The sequence below is a fragment of the Pseudorca crassidens genome, chromosome 19 (genome assembly GCF_039906515.1).
Source record: "Pseudorca crassidens isolate mPseCra1 chromosome 19, mPseCra1.hap1, whole genome shotgun sequence".
In the NCBI taxonomy this organism is placed as follows: Eukaryota; Metazoa; Chordata; class Mammalia; order Artiodactyla; family Delphinidae; genus Pseudorca; species Pseudorca crassidens.
Genome location: NC_090314.1, coordinates 7,517,548 through 7,531,102, shown reverse-complemented (window position 1 = coordinate 7,531,102; position 13,555 = coordinate 7,517,548). Strand labels below are relative to the sequence as shown.

Genomic DNA, 13,555 nt, shown 5'->3' with positions numbered 1-13,555 from the left:
ACCAGTGGAGACTTTTGCTTCCACATTTGTTTTAATCTTACCCACTCGTCCTCTCACTTAGCACCCATGATTGGCTTCAGCCAAGTAGGTGAATGTTTCGAAACTCACAGCCCTCAGGATAGGCAGGAAGCTAATAGGAATGGCATGGACCGTGCTTCAGGGGAAGCGGTGGTGAGGTCCTTTGGCCTGAGTGTTCAGAAGACAGTAGGGAGGATGATGGCAAATCGGGGAATCCTTGCTCTGTCTGAAGTGGCCGCTATCCTCAGCGTCCTTCAGTCCTGCCGCTTGGACATCGGAGCCCCCTTTGTCCTGGTCTGGTACTGGGTACCTTTCATTATTTCTCCTTTGGAATGAGGCTGTGTCGTTCCCTGGGTGATACTCATGACCAGCTATTTCTCTGCTTCCCACAGTGTCCCCAGGGCTTTCTCTACCTGTCTCACACCTCTCCTCTTTGTCTCCTCTTTCCCATCAGGTGGCAGCAGACTTCCAAGTCTTCGGGTTTGTCCAGCAGCTTACAGCCTGCAGGTGCCAAAGCGGATGCCCTCAGGGAGGAGATGGAGGAGTCTGCCAACAGAGTGGAGATTTGCAGGGTACCCAGCTCTTTGCTCCCCTCCACTGAGAAAGATGGGGAAGCCCTAAGGGAGTCCCTTTCTGTTGGCTGGAGGTCTGTGAAAGCCCTAACAGTGAGCCTCTGGTTGAATCAGCGTCCCCAGGCTTGCCTGCTGACACCTCCAAAGAGTCCTGCATGAGCCCTAAGAGTTGGGGCTTTCATGGTGACCTGGAAGCGGGGGGACAGCAGTGCGTGATCACTGATATTCCTGCGTGGTAGGCCAGGAGGAAGTGGCCTCGGTTTCTCCACGAAGATTTTGTAAGTCATCTGAGCCCCAAATCATAGATTCTAGGCCACCCAGAACAGTTGAGAGTTTAGACAATAGATGAGCCTTGACTCCCTGTTGATATTACATTATTTTCTTGTTTGCCTTTTACTGTTTCCTGAGTCACTTTATCAGTCCTTTGCTTCGCGGGAGACATACCTGTATCTATGAAGTTAAAATGCTAGCCAAGGAGACACGTGCAGCAAAGAAAACCTTCCACTTGTCAGGAGAGGAGGACCTCGTTCTACAAAGTGTGCCTCTGCCCTCGGGAGCGATAGGTGCCCCTCATCACCCATCACCCGTGTTCAAATGTTTCTCATCTACTTTCCCCACAAACGTTTTATGGGGCTTTGTCAGCAATACCCATTCTTGATGCTCTGTGTATATGTACATCTGTATACATGCAGATATGCCAGTTTTGGTTTGGATCTAAGGAACAAAAATACCACATTTCTAGAATTATGCTGGTATCTGTTGTCTTCCTAACATACAGTTTTACAGGAGAGTGGCCACTTAGCATGCATACATCTTTGTTCTTTGTGGCTTTATCGAGTCTTACCTTGTCCATCAGCTTCTGCTGTTATGACCACCCTGTACAGGTGATTCAGACCTTGCATTCAGGTGACATTCACAGTCAGATAGAATTTCTCTCTGGAGTTAGAAACATCAAAAATATCTCGAAAGGATTTGTTATCTCTCAGCCTCCAGTTCTATGGAGCCAAGCAAAGTTAGACCAATACTTCAGACCCAAGACTCATTGTGGGTAAAGCTGGTTTCTCGTTTGAATTCCTGTGTCTATGGCAAAGATCTAGCTGGTGCTATTCGTGAAGAAGCACTCTTCTCTCGTGTTGATTGCCCTTTTCCTCTGTGTCTTCTCTACCCATTTACCATGGGTTCATGTCCTTCAGTTAAATCTTGTTTCTTACAAAATTCCTTCTTCACTAGACACAGCAGGGTGATGTTAAGAGGGGCTGCTGGCGAGTTCTCTGGTAGCCTAGTGGTTAGGATTCCCGGCTGTCACTGCTGTGGCCTGGGTTCAATCCCTGCTTGGGGAACTGGGATCCCACAAGCCTCACGGAGTGGCCAGGAATGAAAAAAAAAAAAAAAAAAGTGGTGAGGGGAGCTGCTGAATGCAAATGTCCAAACGCATTAGAGTAAAAGTTTAATAGCTTCACTCAGTCTTGGGTAGCTTCTTACATAGGCTGTTTTTACCAAAAAATAGATTAAAATTCCTTTTCAGAGATTACAAAAGTATTGCATGTTCACCAAAACCAGTGGAAACAATTTGAAAATATATTAAGAAAACACCAATAATTCTTTCCCTTCCTACCCAGCAACCAACTAGCCAACCAACCCACCCCTCTGTTTGCAAAGGAGGTGACCAGTTTGCCTTTCTCAACAATATTTATTAAGATTTGTTGTGAACAATGTGCCCTGTGATGCGCCAAGTGGCCGTAAAAGTTATACGGATAAGGAAGTAAGTGTTAGGACCTGTTACCTAGCCTCCCACCCTTTTTTCTTTTTTATAATCATACAAATATGCCCTCATATATAGCATTTTTCTAGGTACTTGTTTTGTGTTTGTGTGTATGTGTGTGTTTATGAAACAGTCATGTTGTTTCTATTGGTCTATCACTTTTCTCAATTAATAGTACATCCTGGACATTTCTCCAGGTTAGTAGCTGTAGATCTAACTTAGTCTTAATATTGTGCACAGTATTCCTTAGTAAGGAGGTATCTACCATGATATATTTAGCTATTTTTCCTAGTGGTAGATACTCAAACTAATGTGTTTTGTTTCTTTGTATTTTGGCATCAACAAAAATGATATAATCAACATCGTTTTATGTATATTCTTATACACTGGTAACTTTTTCGCCCTATAGGATAGATCCCCAAAAGTGATATTTTTAGGTAGAAGACTATGTATACTAGTTAAGTTTTAATAGGTATTGACAGTTTACTTCTCTCTCTTTTTTTTTTTAATTTATTTTATTTGTTTATTTTTGGCTGCGTTGGGTCTTCGTTGCTGCGCGCAGGCTTTCTCTAGTTGCGGCGAGCGGGGGCTACTCTTTGTTGCAGTGTGCGGGCTTCTCATTGCTATGGCTTCTCTTGTTGCGGAGCACGGGCTCTGGGCATGAAGGCTTAAGTAGCTGTGGCTTGCGGGCTCTAGAGCACAGGCTGAGTAGTTGTGGCGCATGGGCTTAGTTGCTCCGTGGCATGTGGGATCTTCCCGGACCAGGGCTTGAACCCGTGTCCGCTGCATCGGCAGGCGGATTCTTAACCACTGCGCCACCAGGAAAGCTCCAGTTTACCTCTCTTAAAAGGAAACTGGGGCTTCCCTGGTGGCGCAGTGGTTGAGAGTCCGCCTGCCGATGCAGGGGACACGGGTTCGTGCCCCGGTCCGGGAAGATCCCACATGCCGCGGAGCGGCTGGGCCCGTGAGCCATGGCCACTGAGCCTGTGCGTCCGGAGCCTGTGCTCCGCAACGGGAGAGGCCACAACAGTGGGAGGCCCGCGTACATCAAAAAAAAAAAGGAAACTGCAATTTATACTCCCACCACTAATAAACAGAATTGGACATTTCACTTTATCTTTCTCTGTAATGTATGTTTTTCCTGTTTTCAGTTTTTGCCCGTTCAGTGAGGGAAAAAAAGCTATGCCTATGTTATTGTAATTTTAATTTCCCAGGATGTTAGTGGTCCTAAGTATATCTTTGTGTTTTTATTGGGCATTCTTCCTATATTTCTAGACCTTCTTAGTTTGTCAAATTGTCTATTTGTATTGGCAGTCGGACCAGTATTTCTATTGTTTTTAATAGCAATTTGTGTAAGTTCTCTGTATAATTAGAGATATTAAACTTCCTTCTATCTGCTGTGCTGCAGATACTTTTTCCAGTCTGCCGTTGTCTTTTGATTTTTGTTTATAGTGATGTCTGCCATTAAGCACTTGATCATACACCTGTATTTCCTTTGTATGGGAGAAGACCCCAGGTGGTCCATCAGGCACCTTCCACCTCAAGGTTAAGAAATTTTTCTTCTTTAATTTTGTTTTAATGTCTTTAATGCATCTTATACACCTATTTTAATATACCTGAAATTTATGTTTGTATGTGGCGTGCAGGAGAGATTTGGGTGTTTTCCCCCCATATGAAGAGGTAATTCATTCATTAGATAAGCCACCTCCCCCTGAAGTGAAATCCCATCATCTGACTCCTCAGCTTTATTTCTGGGCTCTGTATTCCATTCATCTGCTTGTCTGTTCCTGGGATAATACTGTGCAATGTCTCTTTTAATGACTTCATAGCAATTATAATATTCAATACCTCCCACCCTCTTTCATAGCTATCTTGTCTGGTCTGTGGCCTCTGTTTCATCATATGAACTGTAGGATGATCACATCCAGTGGATAAAACCACGCCTTGTGCTCTCAGCAGCTTTGTTTGTGTGCGGAGCCGATCCCCTTCAGAGCAGGCACTGATGTTTTCTCTAAAGTTCTCTTCTGACTCCTCTTTTACTTCTACTTCATTGGCTGCCAGCTGTTCTAAACATCCCCTGTGGTCCTCCTCCCTTCCCTTTCTGGGTTGCCCTAATTGGGTCACTTCCCCTTCTAGCTTCATGGCTTTGTATTCTCTCAGCTGGATCTCCTACACTGTGGCAGCCCAGCAAAAGGAAAGTTTGTGGGCTGGAGGTGAGCAAGGTGGCAGCCTGGTTTCCCTGTGTTTAGGCACAGCGAGGCCCAAGCAGAGCTCCCCAGACCTTTAGACCCAGAGAGCTTTGTTTTTTGGTTTTTTTTTAATTTTTATTGGAGTGTAGTTGCTTTACAGTGTTGTGTTAGTTTCTACTGTACAGCAAAGCAAATCAGCTATACGTACACATAGATACATATAGCTTTTTTGGATTTCCTTCCCATTTAGGTCACTGCAGAGTATTGAGTAGAGTTGCCTGTGCTGTACAGTAGGTTTTCATTCATTTTCTATTTTATACATAGTATCAATAGTGTATATATGTCAATCCCCATCTCCCAGTTCATCCCACTCTCCCCTCCCCCTTGGTATCAGAACTCTTGTTCTCTACATCGGTGTCTCTATTTCTGCTTTGCAAGTAAGATCATCTGTATCATTTTTTTAGATTCCACATATATGTGTTAATATACAATATTTGTCTTTAGACCCAGAGAACTTTAGATCCAGGAAAACCAAGTCAAGGTGGGTTCCATAAGACGGAACCTGCTGGTACCTGGGGCAGGTGGGCAGGTGCAGCGTTTCTTTTTTATTCCTTCTTAGAATTTCCATGTCTCTACTTACATGATCCTTCTGTTCTTGTGTGCTGCCTACTTTTTCCGTGAAAGCCCTTAGCATGTTAATCATATTTTTAAAAGTTCCTAGCCTGATAACTCCGACATTCTTGACACATCTGACTCTGGTTCTCATGCTTGTTCGGTTTCTCCAGACTGTGTTTTTGCCTTTTAGTATGCCTTGCAAGTTTTATCGAAAGGTGGACACAATGTGTACTGGGTAAAGGGAACTGAGGTAAGTAGGCCTTTAGTGATGTAGTAGTCAGGTGTGGGAGCCGGGGAAGCATTCTGTAGTCCTGTGATTAGGATGAACAGGGAGATGGGGTTGAACCGGCTTCCATCCCTGGTTGAGGAACTAAGATCCCACAAGCCCCACGGCGCGGCCAAAAAAAAAAAAAAAAGCTTCTCCTAAGGGTAGGTCTTGCTAAGAGTAGAATGCTCTAAAACATTTCAAAATGGTACCTTTCCACTTCCCCTTGGCAAAAGCCAAAGAGGGTTTTTCTCTGATGTTCACTGTGAGAACTTAACTCAGCAAAAGTGTGAGGGCTCCCCCGTTCCCTGGAGTTTTTAATTCTCAGACTTGCCACCCTGAGCCTTCTGCGGTTTGTCAATTACAGTTCAGGGTTTCCTGAAACTACGGAGGTTTCTGCTCCCGGATTCCTTCTCCAGTAAGTTGCGATTCTCGTATTCACCTGTCTGCCTCTCTGGTTTGGGGGCAGTGCTTTGCCCTGTACCCTCACTTCTCTGATGGATCTGAAACGAGTTGTTGGCTTTTTAGTTTTTTGCAGCTCTTTACGTTTGTTAGGACTGAGCTTCTACGTGCCAGATAGGAAACCCGAAGTCAGCAGGAGAAATCAAGGTTTCACTTTTTACCTAGAAAAAGTACTTAAGAGACAAGTATTTATAAATATCTTGGGGATTTTCTTTAACAACAGAAATATCTAAAATCCTACCGTAACATTTTGTAATATAGGGTAATTATAAAATATTACTAAGGAAATCAAAGAAGGCTTTATAATACTGAGAGGTGTTTTTAGATGAGAAGAGTTAATACTATACAAACTGAATTTCCCAAAATTATTTTGATTACAAGTGTAGTATTTTGATTGTGGTAAATTGCAATAAATGTTTCAAAGGGTAGTAAAAGGTTTCTAAAGTTATGGTGGGAGAATCATTGGAGCTTTGAATTATGATCTCCTAAAATGTATTATAGAATTACATGGTTAAAAATAGGTACTATTTAAAAAATAAAAACATCGGTGGGAAAAAAAAAAGGCCTGCCAGCCAGAAGAAAATCCAAAATCCAAGTGAGCTACCAAGCAGTCTGATCCCATTTTTGGTAAACCAGGCAGTCGTATGACTGATTAAAGTAAGCACAAAATGGGCAAATGTCAGTATTTATAGTGCTTATCTCTGCACGGTTATCTCTGTGTGGTGGGATTACAGGTGAATCTGCTTTTCTGCTTCGTCTGTTTTTGAGTATGGATCCGTTGCAAAATCAGAAAACAAACGATTTTTTAAATACATAAAATTCTGGTGATTATTAATGGAAGGTTTTTTCCCCTTTATAAAGAAAATTCACTAATGATTTAGAGTAATGGGAATTTCTTTTTAAAAATATTCTATTGATATTTATGAATAAAATAAATTTAATTGATAACATGTATTAATAATTATAAATAATTTAGATTAATATTTATATTTAAATTTGGGGCCGTGCTGCGCAGCACGTGGACTTTCAGTTCCCCAACCGGGGATCGAACCCGGGCCCCCTGCTTTGGAAGCACAGAGTCTTAACTATTGGACCACCAGGGAAGTCCCAATATTTATTTTATTTATTTAGATGAATAGAAATTTGATTTCGAGTTTCCACTTTTATTTCTCACTTGTGTGGCTTACTTGGAGTCTATATTGTTAACTTCCTAAGCCGGTAATGTGATTGTACCTTCAGAAAATCCTGTCGTGTTCCTGAGGGCACGCACAGTTGGCCCGACTTCTCTGAGATCATCTGCTGAGTCGTTGAAGGTGATTTGATACGGCATTTAGTCCCTTCCGAGGCTCGCTTCCTTTCCTCTGTCTGCCGAGCCATTTTCCTCATTCCACCCTTTGTTTTTCCCTGACTTGAAATATCTCCCTTAGGCCTATCAGGCTGGCGATGGATGTTTCCAGACCAAGGCTGCTGGGGGGACGGCAGACAAGGTTGAGTTCCAACAAAACCACTTTCTCTTGCACCTTTGACAGATGAGGCATTTATGGTAGGGCCGCTCTGGTGGAAGGGAACCGAGGTGGGTGGTCCTAGAGCCCCTTGTATTCTTTGGGAAAGTTACCTTGAACTCTTGGTAGCTACTCGTCTGAAATTGGGATCTTGGTTCTGTTGTCTTGTGTACAAGGATGCTGTAAGGATGTTTGCCTGTCAAGGATCCTGGCAAAGGAAGCAGATTACTCCTCCCATCCCCGTGCTCACTGAGAAGAGCTGAATCGGCAGCCGGAGAAGCTGCTGAGGTGGTTGCAGTCGGTGCAGAATGCTCTTCCTGAATCATGTAGTTGCCGCTTTAATTCCTTCAGCATCTGGGTCAGCTTTCTTGTGCTGTTTTTGTTTTTCTTCCTTTTTACTGAGATATAGCTGACATACGATATCATGTTCCTTTCAGGTGTGCTACATGGTGATTTGACATTTGCATGCATTATGGAATGATCACCACGATAAGTCTAGTAACAGTCTGTCCCCATACAAAGTTATTGCAATATTATTGACCATCTCCTTTGTGCTGTATATTACATCCCGTGGCTTCTTTATTATGTAAGTGGAAGTTTTCACCTCCTAATCCCCCTCACCTATTTTCCCCACCCCAACCCCTCCCCCTCCCCTATTTTCCCCACCCCAACCCCTCCCCCTCCCCTATTTTCCCCACCCCCAACCCCTCCCCCTCCCCTATTTTCCCCACCCCCAACCCCTCCCCCTCACCTATTTTCCCCACCCCCAACCCCTTCCCTTCTGGCAGCTACTGCTTGTTCTCTGTCTATGAGTCTGTTTTCGTTTTGTTTTGTTTTTTAGATTCGACCTATGAGATCATGCAGTATTTGTCTTTCTCTGTCTGACTTATTTCACTTAGCATAATGCCCGCTAGGTCTGTTCATTGTTACAAATGGCGAGATTTCATTCTTTTTTTATGGCTGGGTAGTATTCCGTTGTATATACACCACATCTTCTTTATCCATTGGTCTATCAGTGGACACTTAGGTTGCTTCTATATCTTGGCAATTGGAAACAGTGCTGCTGTAAGCATTGGGGTGATATTTTCATGTTACTTCAGCTTGAACATTATAGACTCTTTTCTCCTTAACTAAGCATCTCTTCTGAAGATCTACCTCAGGGCTACCAAATAGGGAGGGGTGTCAGAGATCACAGGACTTGCACACACAAGTTTAGAGATGTGACATGTCCAAAGATACGGTTATTGACAAAGTCTACGTCTGCTCAAGATGCACTTTTATCGCACCTTGCAGGGAGTGTTTCTGTGAAACAGACAACTGTCCTCCTTGGAGGGAACACTTTTCAGAACCAGACACAGCATTCAGCCATGGTTCTCGGTCCCATGGGAAGCTCAGCGGTGGGGGACTGTTCACACTATGAGATTTGTGTGTGATGTTGGATGAGTCCAGGTTTTGCCAAGTTTGGAATCAGCAGTCCTTCCCCTGCCCACCTGTCTTACCCAGCGTCCCACGACTTGGTGTGTTTCTGTTTCTTTCCCATATGCTGGTGATCAACCAATCAGAATTGAGGATGAAGCAGAGCTAGGCAGGTAGCATCATCAAAGGGAAGAGACGGCAAGACGAGGAAAGCAGCAGCACAGTTTGTACCTGGCGGGGCTGCCTCAGACGGTGGCGCCTGCCACAGAGATGCAGGGAAGTAATTTGCGCATCACTCCCCCATACCAGCTTTCCTAACTCTTGATGTAGCCCACGTGTTAAATAAACGCCCTGGGAAAACACCGGCTTAGGTGTTCTTTTCCCGCTTATTCATCCTCTAGAGCCGTGGTTGGGAAACGGGGGAACGTCCACAGGCAAAGTTTGTAATCTGTCAAGTATTAGGAAAAATGAGATCAACCACGGTTAAGGCTCTTTCGTCTGTGATGCTTAGACTCCTGCATGACCCACTCTCTATCTTGTGTTTTACCCCCTACAGGACCAGCTGTCGGCTGACATGTACAGTTTTGTGGCCAAAGAAATTGACTATGCAAACTACTTTCAGATGGTAAGTTTCCAGAAAGGTGAGGCTGCTTGGAGTCTGTTTACAGGCATCACGGTGCGGACAGGGAGGAACGTCGGCCTCGAACCGAGGACCCCTAGATCGAGCACGTCCTGAGAACGGATGGGGCTTTGGCTGTTCTATCTGTGAATAAATCCTGCCTTCTAGTTCTCCTTGTATGGATTTCTCCAAAAGCCCAAGAATAAAATTCAGCTTCATCCATGAAGATGACTGCAACTCAGGGATCTATGGCAGTGGTTCTCAACCAGGGGTGATTCTGTTTCCTCTGCCAGCAGAGGTTTGGCCATGTCTAGAGACATTTGTGGCTGTCACCATTGAGGGGAGGTGTTCCAGGCATCCAGGAGGTGGAGGTCAAATTTGTTGCTAGATATCCTGCAATACACAGGACGACTCTCACAACAGAGGATAATCCAGACTCAGAATGTCAGCAGAGCCAAGGTTGAGAAACCCGAATCTATCATCAGTAAGGAACTTGGGAAGAAGAAGAAGAAAACCCCACCTGGCGCGTATTCATTTTTTAATCTAGATTTTTGCCCAAGACGGTGGCAAGTAGGTAAACGAGGATTGATACGGCCTGTTTGCCTGTCTTTCATCTGTGAGAGCAGATTTAGAGAGTAGAGAAACAGGGTCTGAGTCATCCGTACTTGAATGATCGGGTCCAAATAATTAGGACCCTGTCTGTTTACCAGGGAAAATACAAAGCAACTGGGGAAAAAAAAAAAAAAAAAACTTGAGAAGAAAAAATACAAATGAAAAATCCAGTTAAGCTCACCTGCTTTTAAAGTTGGGAATGCAACTCAAATCTCAAAGCATCTCTTTATGGTCAAGGAAGTAACAGAAAAGGAGGCAAGGTAAAGGGAAGAAAGAGGAGGAGGAATTCCGAGAAGTTTATATGTGTTGATGCGCGTGGGGCAGAGCTGTGGGTGGCCAGCACTCTCCCTGCGTGGGCATCAGCGGCTGAGAAGGCCAGAGTTTCTTCTGCCCTGAGAGAGAGCTGATAGGCACTTCTTCCAACTTGGAAAGTTTATTTTAAAATAGTGGGATTGGGCTCCCCTGGTGGCGCAGTGGTTAAGAATCGCCTGCTAATGCGGGGGACACAGGTTCGAGCCCTGGTCCGGGAAGATCCCACATGCCGTGGAGCGACTAAGCCCTTGAGCTGCAACTGCTGAGCCTGCGCTCTAGAGCCTGCGAGCCACAACTACTGAAGCCCATGTGCCTAGAGCCCGTGCTCCGCAACAAGAGAAGCCACCGCAATGAGAAGCCCACGCACCACAACGAAGAGTAGCCCCCGCTCGCCGCGACTGGAGAAAGCCCGCGCACAGTAATTTTCAAGTATATTCCATCAGTTTTATTTGCGAAGATAATATTTCATTTTAGAGTTTCTGAAACGAATGACATTGTTGACATTCCAAGCATTATTAGCTTACCTCATTGCCATTTGGGCACCATTTATTGCAACATTCTGATTTTTTAAAAATTCCCTTTTCGTCTTCCTTGGGGATCACAGAAGCTACTCTTCACACCAGACTTCTCAGCAGAGTGACTCCCACCTTTTCCCTCACACATGCGCAATTTTTTTTGGAGGAGGAGGAGGTAGAGATTCAGAAAATAAATGAAGTGACTGTTGTTCACAGGTTTTCCTCTGCTCTTATCACCATTTCAGCAGCTTTTTTAGTAGTGAGATGGGCAAACTAGAACATCTTGAAGGACTTTGCTCTTTGGCCTGCATCACGATAACCAAAGCAGTTTTACCTCCCGAGACACTTGAAGAGGATTGTGGAGCAAGCACGTGTCTTCCGACCAGTTATATCTTGAACTGTTCTGGCAGAAATCAAGATACATAGAGGCTCGTGGCACTTAGCGCCATCTCACAGGCACACGGATTTCTGAATGTGTTCTCCATTTTATAGTCCTTCATTGTTGCACCTCTTCGGTGCTTTTGCCGGGAGAACTGGGGGCGGGGTGCTCACTAGGTGGGGTGACGGTGAGGGCAGGCTCAGCCCTGGGGTGTCCTGTCTTCCCCCCCGATTCCCCTGCTTTCCAGACTTCCATGTGTGGTCACTTCCCTGCCGCAGAGGCTAAGGAGACACATGCCCCTCATCGCGGGTGGATGGAGGCGAGAGCAGGGCACCCCAATGGCGCGGCAGCCTGTGCTCCCCACCCTTCAGTGAAGGGTAATGCTCACTCTTGTGTTTCCTCAGCTCATAGAAGTGCAGGCCGAGTACCACAGGAAGTCGCTGACGCTCCTGCAGGCCGTGTTGCCTCAGATAAAAGCACAGCAGGGTGAGTGCAGACCTTGCCGGGACCGGGGAGGCTGGGGAGCCTGCTTCCCAGAGAAGCCTGGTGCCCTGTGCTTGGCTCACCTGCTGCATCCCGAGCAGTGCCACGTTTAGATGAGCCCCAGGACCTCCCCTAGCAGGTGCCTTGCCCCAGCGGCAGTGAAGCCAAGCACACTCACACACACTGCCCCACGGGGATGAGTCGGGTGTGCATGGGCATGCGTGGAGGTGCGTGGGTGACAGGAAGCCCACCGGCTCTGCTCACATGGGCTGGCCTTCCATTCCACCCACTCCCCCCATCATCCCCCAAAACCCCAAGAATGGAGACTCAGCTGGGCTCCGTGTCTTTGGTAGACTTAGGAGAATCTGTGTGAGCAGAGGAGGGGAAGATGCCCGCATGGGTGACCTCCACTGACCCCTTTCACTGACCCCTCTCTTGCTCCACTCCCCCCGACAGAGGCCTGGGTGGAGAAACCTTCCTTCGGGAAGCCCCTGGAGGAGCACCTCCTGATCAGCGGCCGGGAGATTGCCTTCCCTATCGAGGCGTGTGTGACGATGCTGCTGGAGTGTGGGATGCAGGAGGAGGTGGGTCTGGGCACAGCCGAGCTCTGCCTTGAGCAGGTCTCCTCGTCCGCGAGATGGAGCCTCTGGGGTCTCCTTCTGTGTTACTGTCCTCGCCCAACCCCACAAACCCAAACCCATGAAGATGTGGTACAGCTGCCCTTCCTGAAACCAGTCCTGCTTTCTCTCATGAGCCTTCGCTCTCTGGGGACAGTGGTGGATTGCGGGAAATGATACCACTGGCCCTGAGGATCTTACAGCCCCGCTCTCGCCCTTCTTTCTGCATTTTTAACCTGGTTGGGGCATTTTCCTCCCCTCCCCCTCCTCCCCCTCCCCTCCTCCCCCTCCCCTCCTCCCCCTCCCCTCCTCCCCCTCCCCCTCCCCCTCCCCTCCCCTCCTCCCCCTCCCCCTCCCCCTCCTCCCCTCCCCTCCTCCCCCTCCCCCCTCCCCTCCCCTCCCCCTCCCCCTCCCCTCCTCCCCCTCCCCCCTCCCCTCCTCCCCCTCCCCCTCCCCTCTCCCCCTCCCCTCCCCCTCCTCCCCTCCCCTCCCCCTCCTCCCCTCCCCTCCCCTCCTCCTCCCCTCCCCTCCTCCCCCTCTTCCTCCCCTCCCCTCCTCCCCCTCCTCCTCCCCCTCCTCCCCCTCCTCCTCCCCCTCCCCTTCCTTCCCCCTCTGATCCTCCACCTCCTCTTTCTCTAATTGAAAAAATAGACCTTTTAACATTTTTGATCATAACCTTTTTATAGAGATCCTGAAAATATGATTGATACAGACATTAGAAAGCATTTCGTATGAGCCACATGTAAAGAGACATTGGTGACTTTTGTTTTTCTTGTTGTGTAAATGTTTTCCTGGGAGATAGACCTCATCTTTGGCTTCTTATACAGGCAATTTAAAAATCATTACTCCATCTTCCTTTAATCTGGTCAGCCAATCAGTATTAGGGCATTTATTACTGAGCAAAATATAAAAGAGTGAGATGGGGGCTTATGAATTTATGAGGGGAGAGGAGTCTAGCATCTGTCACATAAACCTGATTCATTCAGAACAGTCAATAAGCACTCTAAGTATCACTAGGTCCGGGGGGCAGAGAGGGAGTGGGCAGAAGGGGAGGAAGCTGACGAACGATGAAGCTGTATGTCTGCTGCCCCCTGTAAGCCAGGTGTGTTTTAGATTCAGCTATTAGGAAGGGATGGGAATAAATGGGTTTTTTACCCCATTTTAAGTGCCAGGCATCTTCATGTATATTATCAGTGAAAAGATGATAAGGTCTCTTC

General features: G+C 46.5%; 1 protein-coding gene across 4 annotated transcripts in view; it reads left to right on the top strand.

The window, feature by feature from the left end:
- Positions 1-13,555, top strand: part of ARHGAP44 (Rho GTPase activating protein 44) — a 143,240-nt gene that overhangs the window by 97,163 nt on the left and 32,522 nt on the right. For all 4 annotated transcript variants that reach the window (XM_067715606.1, XM_067715605.1, XM_067715608.1 and 1 more), the window contains exons 7-10: positions 473-590; positions 9,358-9,426; positions 11,643-11,724; positions 12,178-12,305. In XM_067715606.1, the coding sequence (XP_067571707.1) occupies positions 473-590; positions 9,358-9,426; positions 11,643-11,724; positions 12,178-12,305 (397 nt within the window). The remainder of the gene's footprint in view (positions 1-472; positions 591-9,357; positions 9,427-11,642; positions 11,725-12,177; positions 12,306-13,555) is intronic.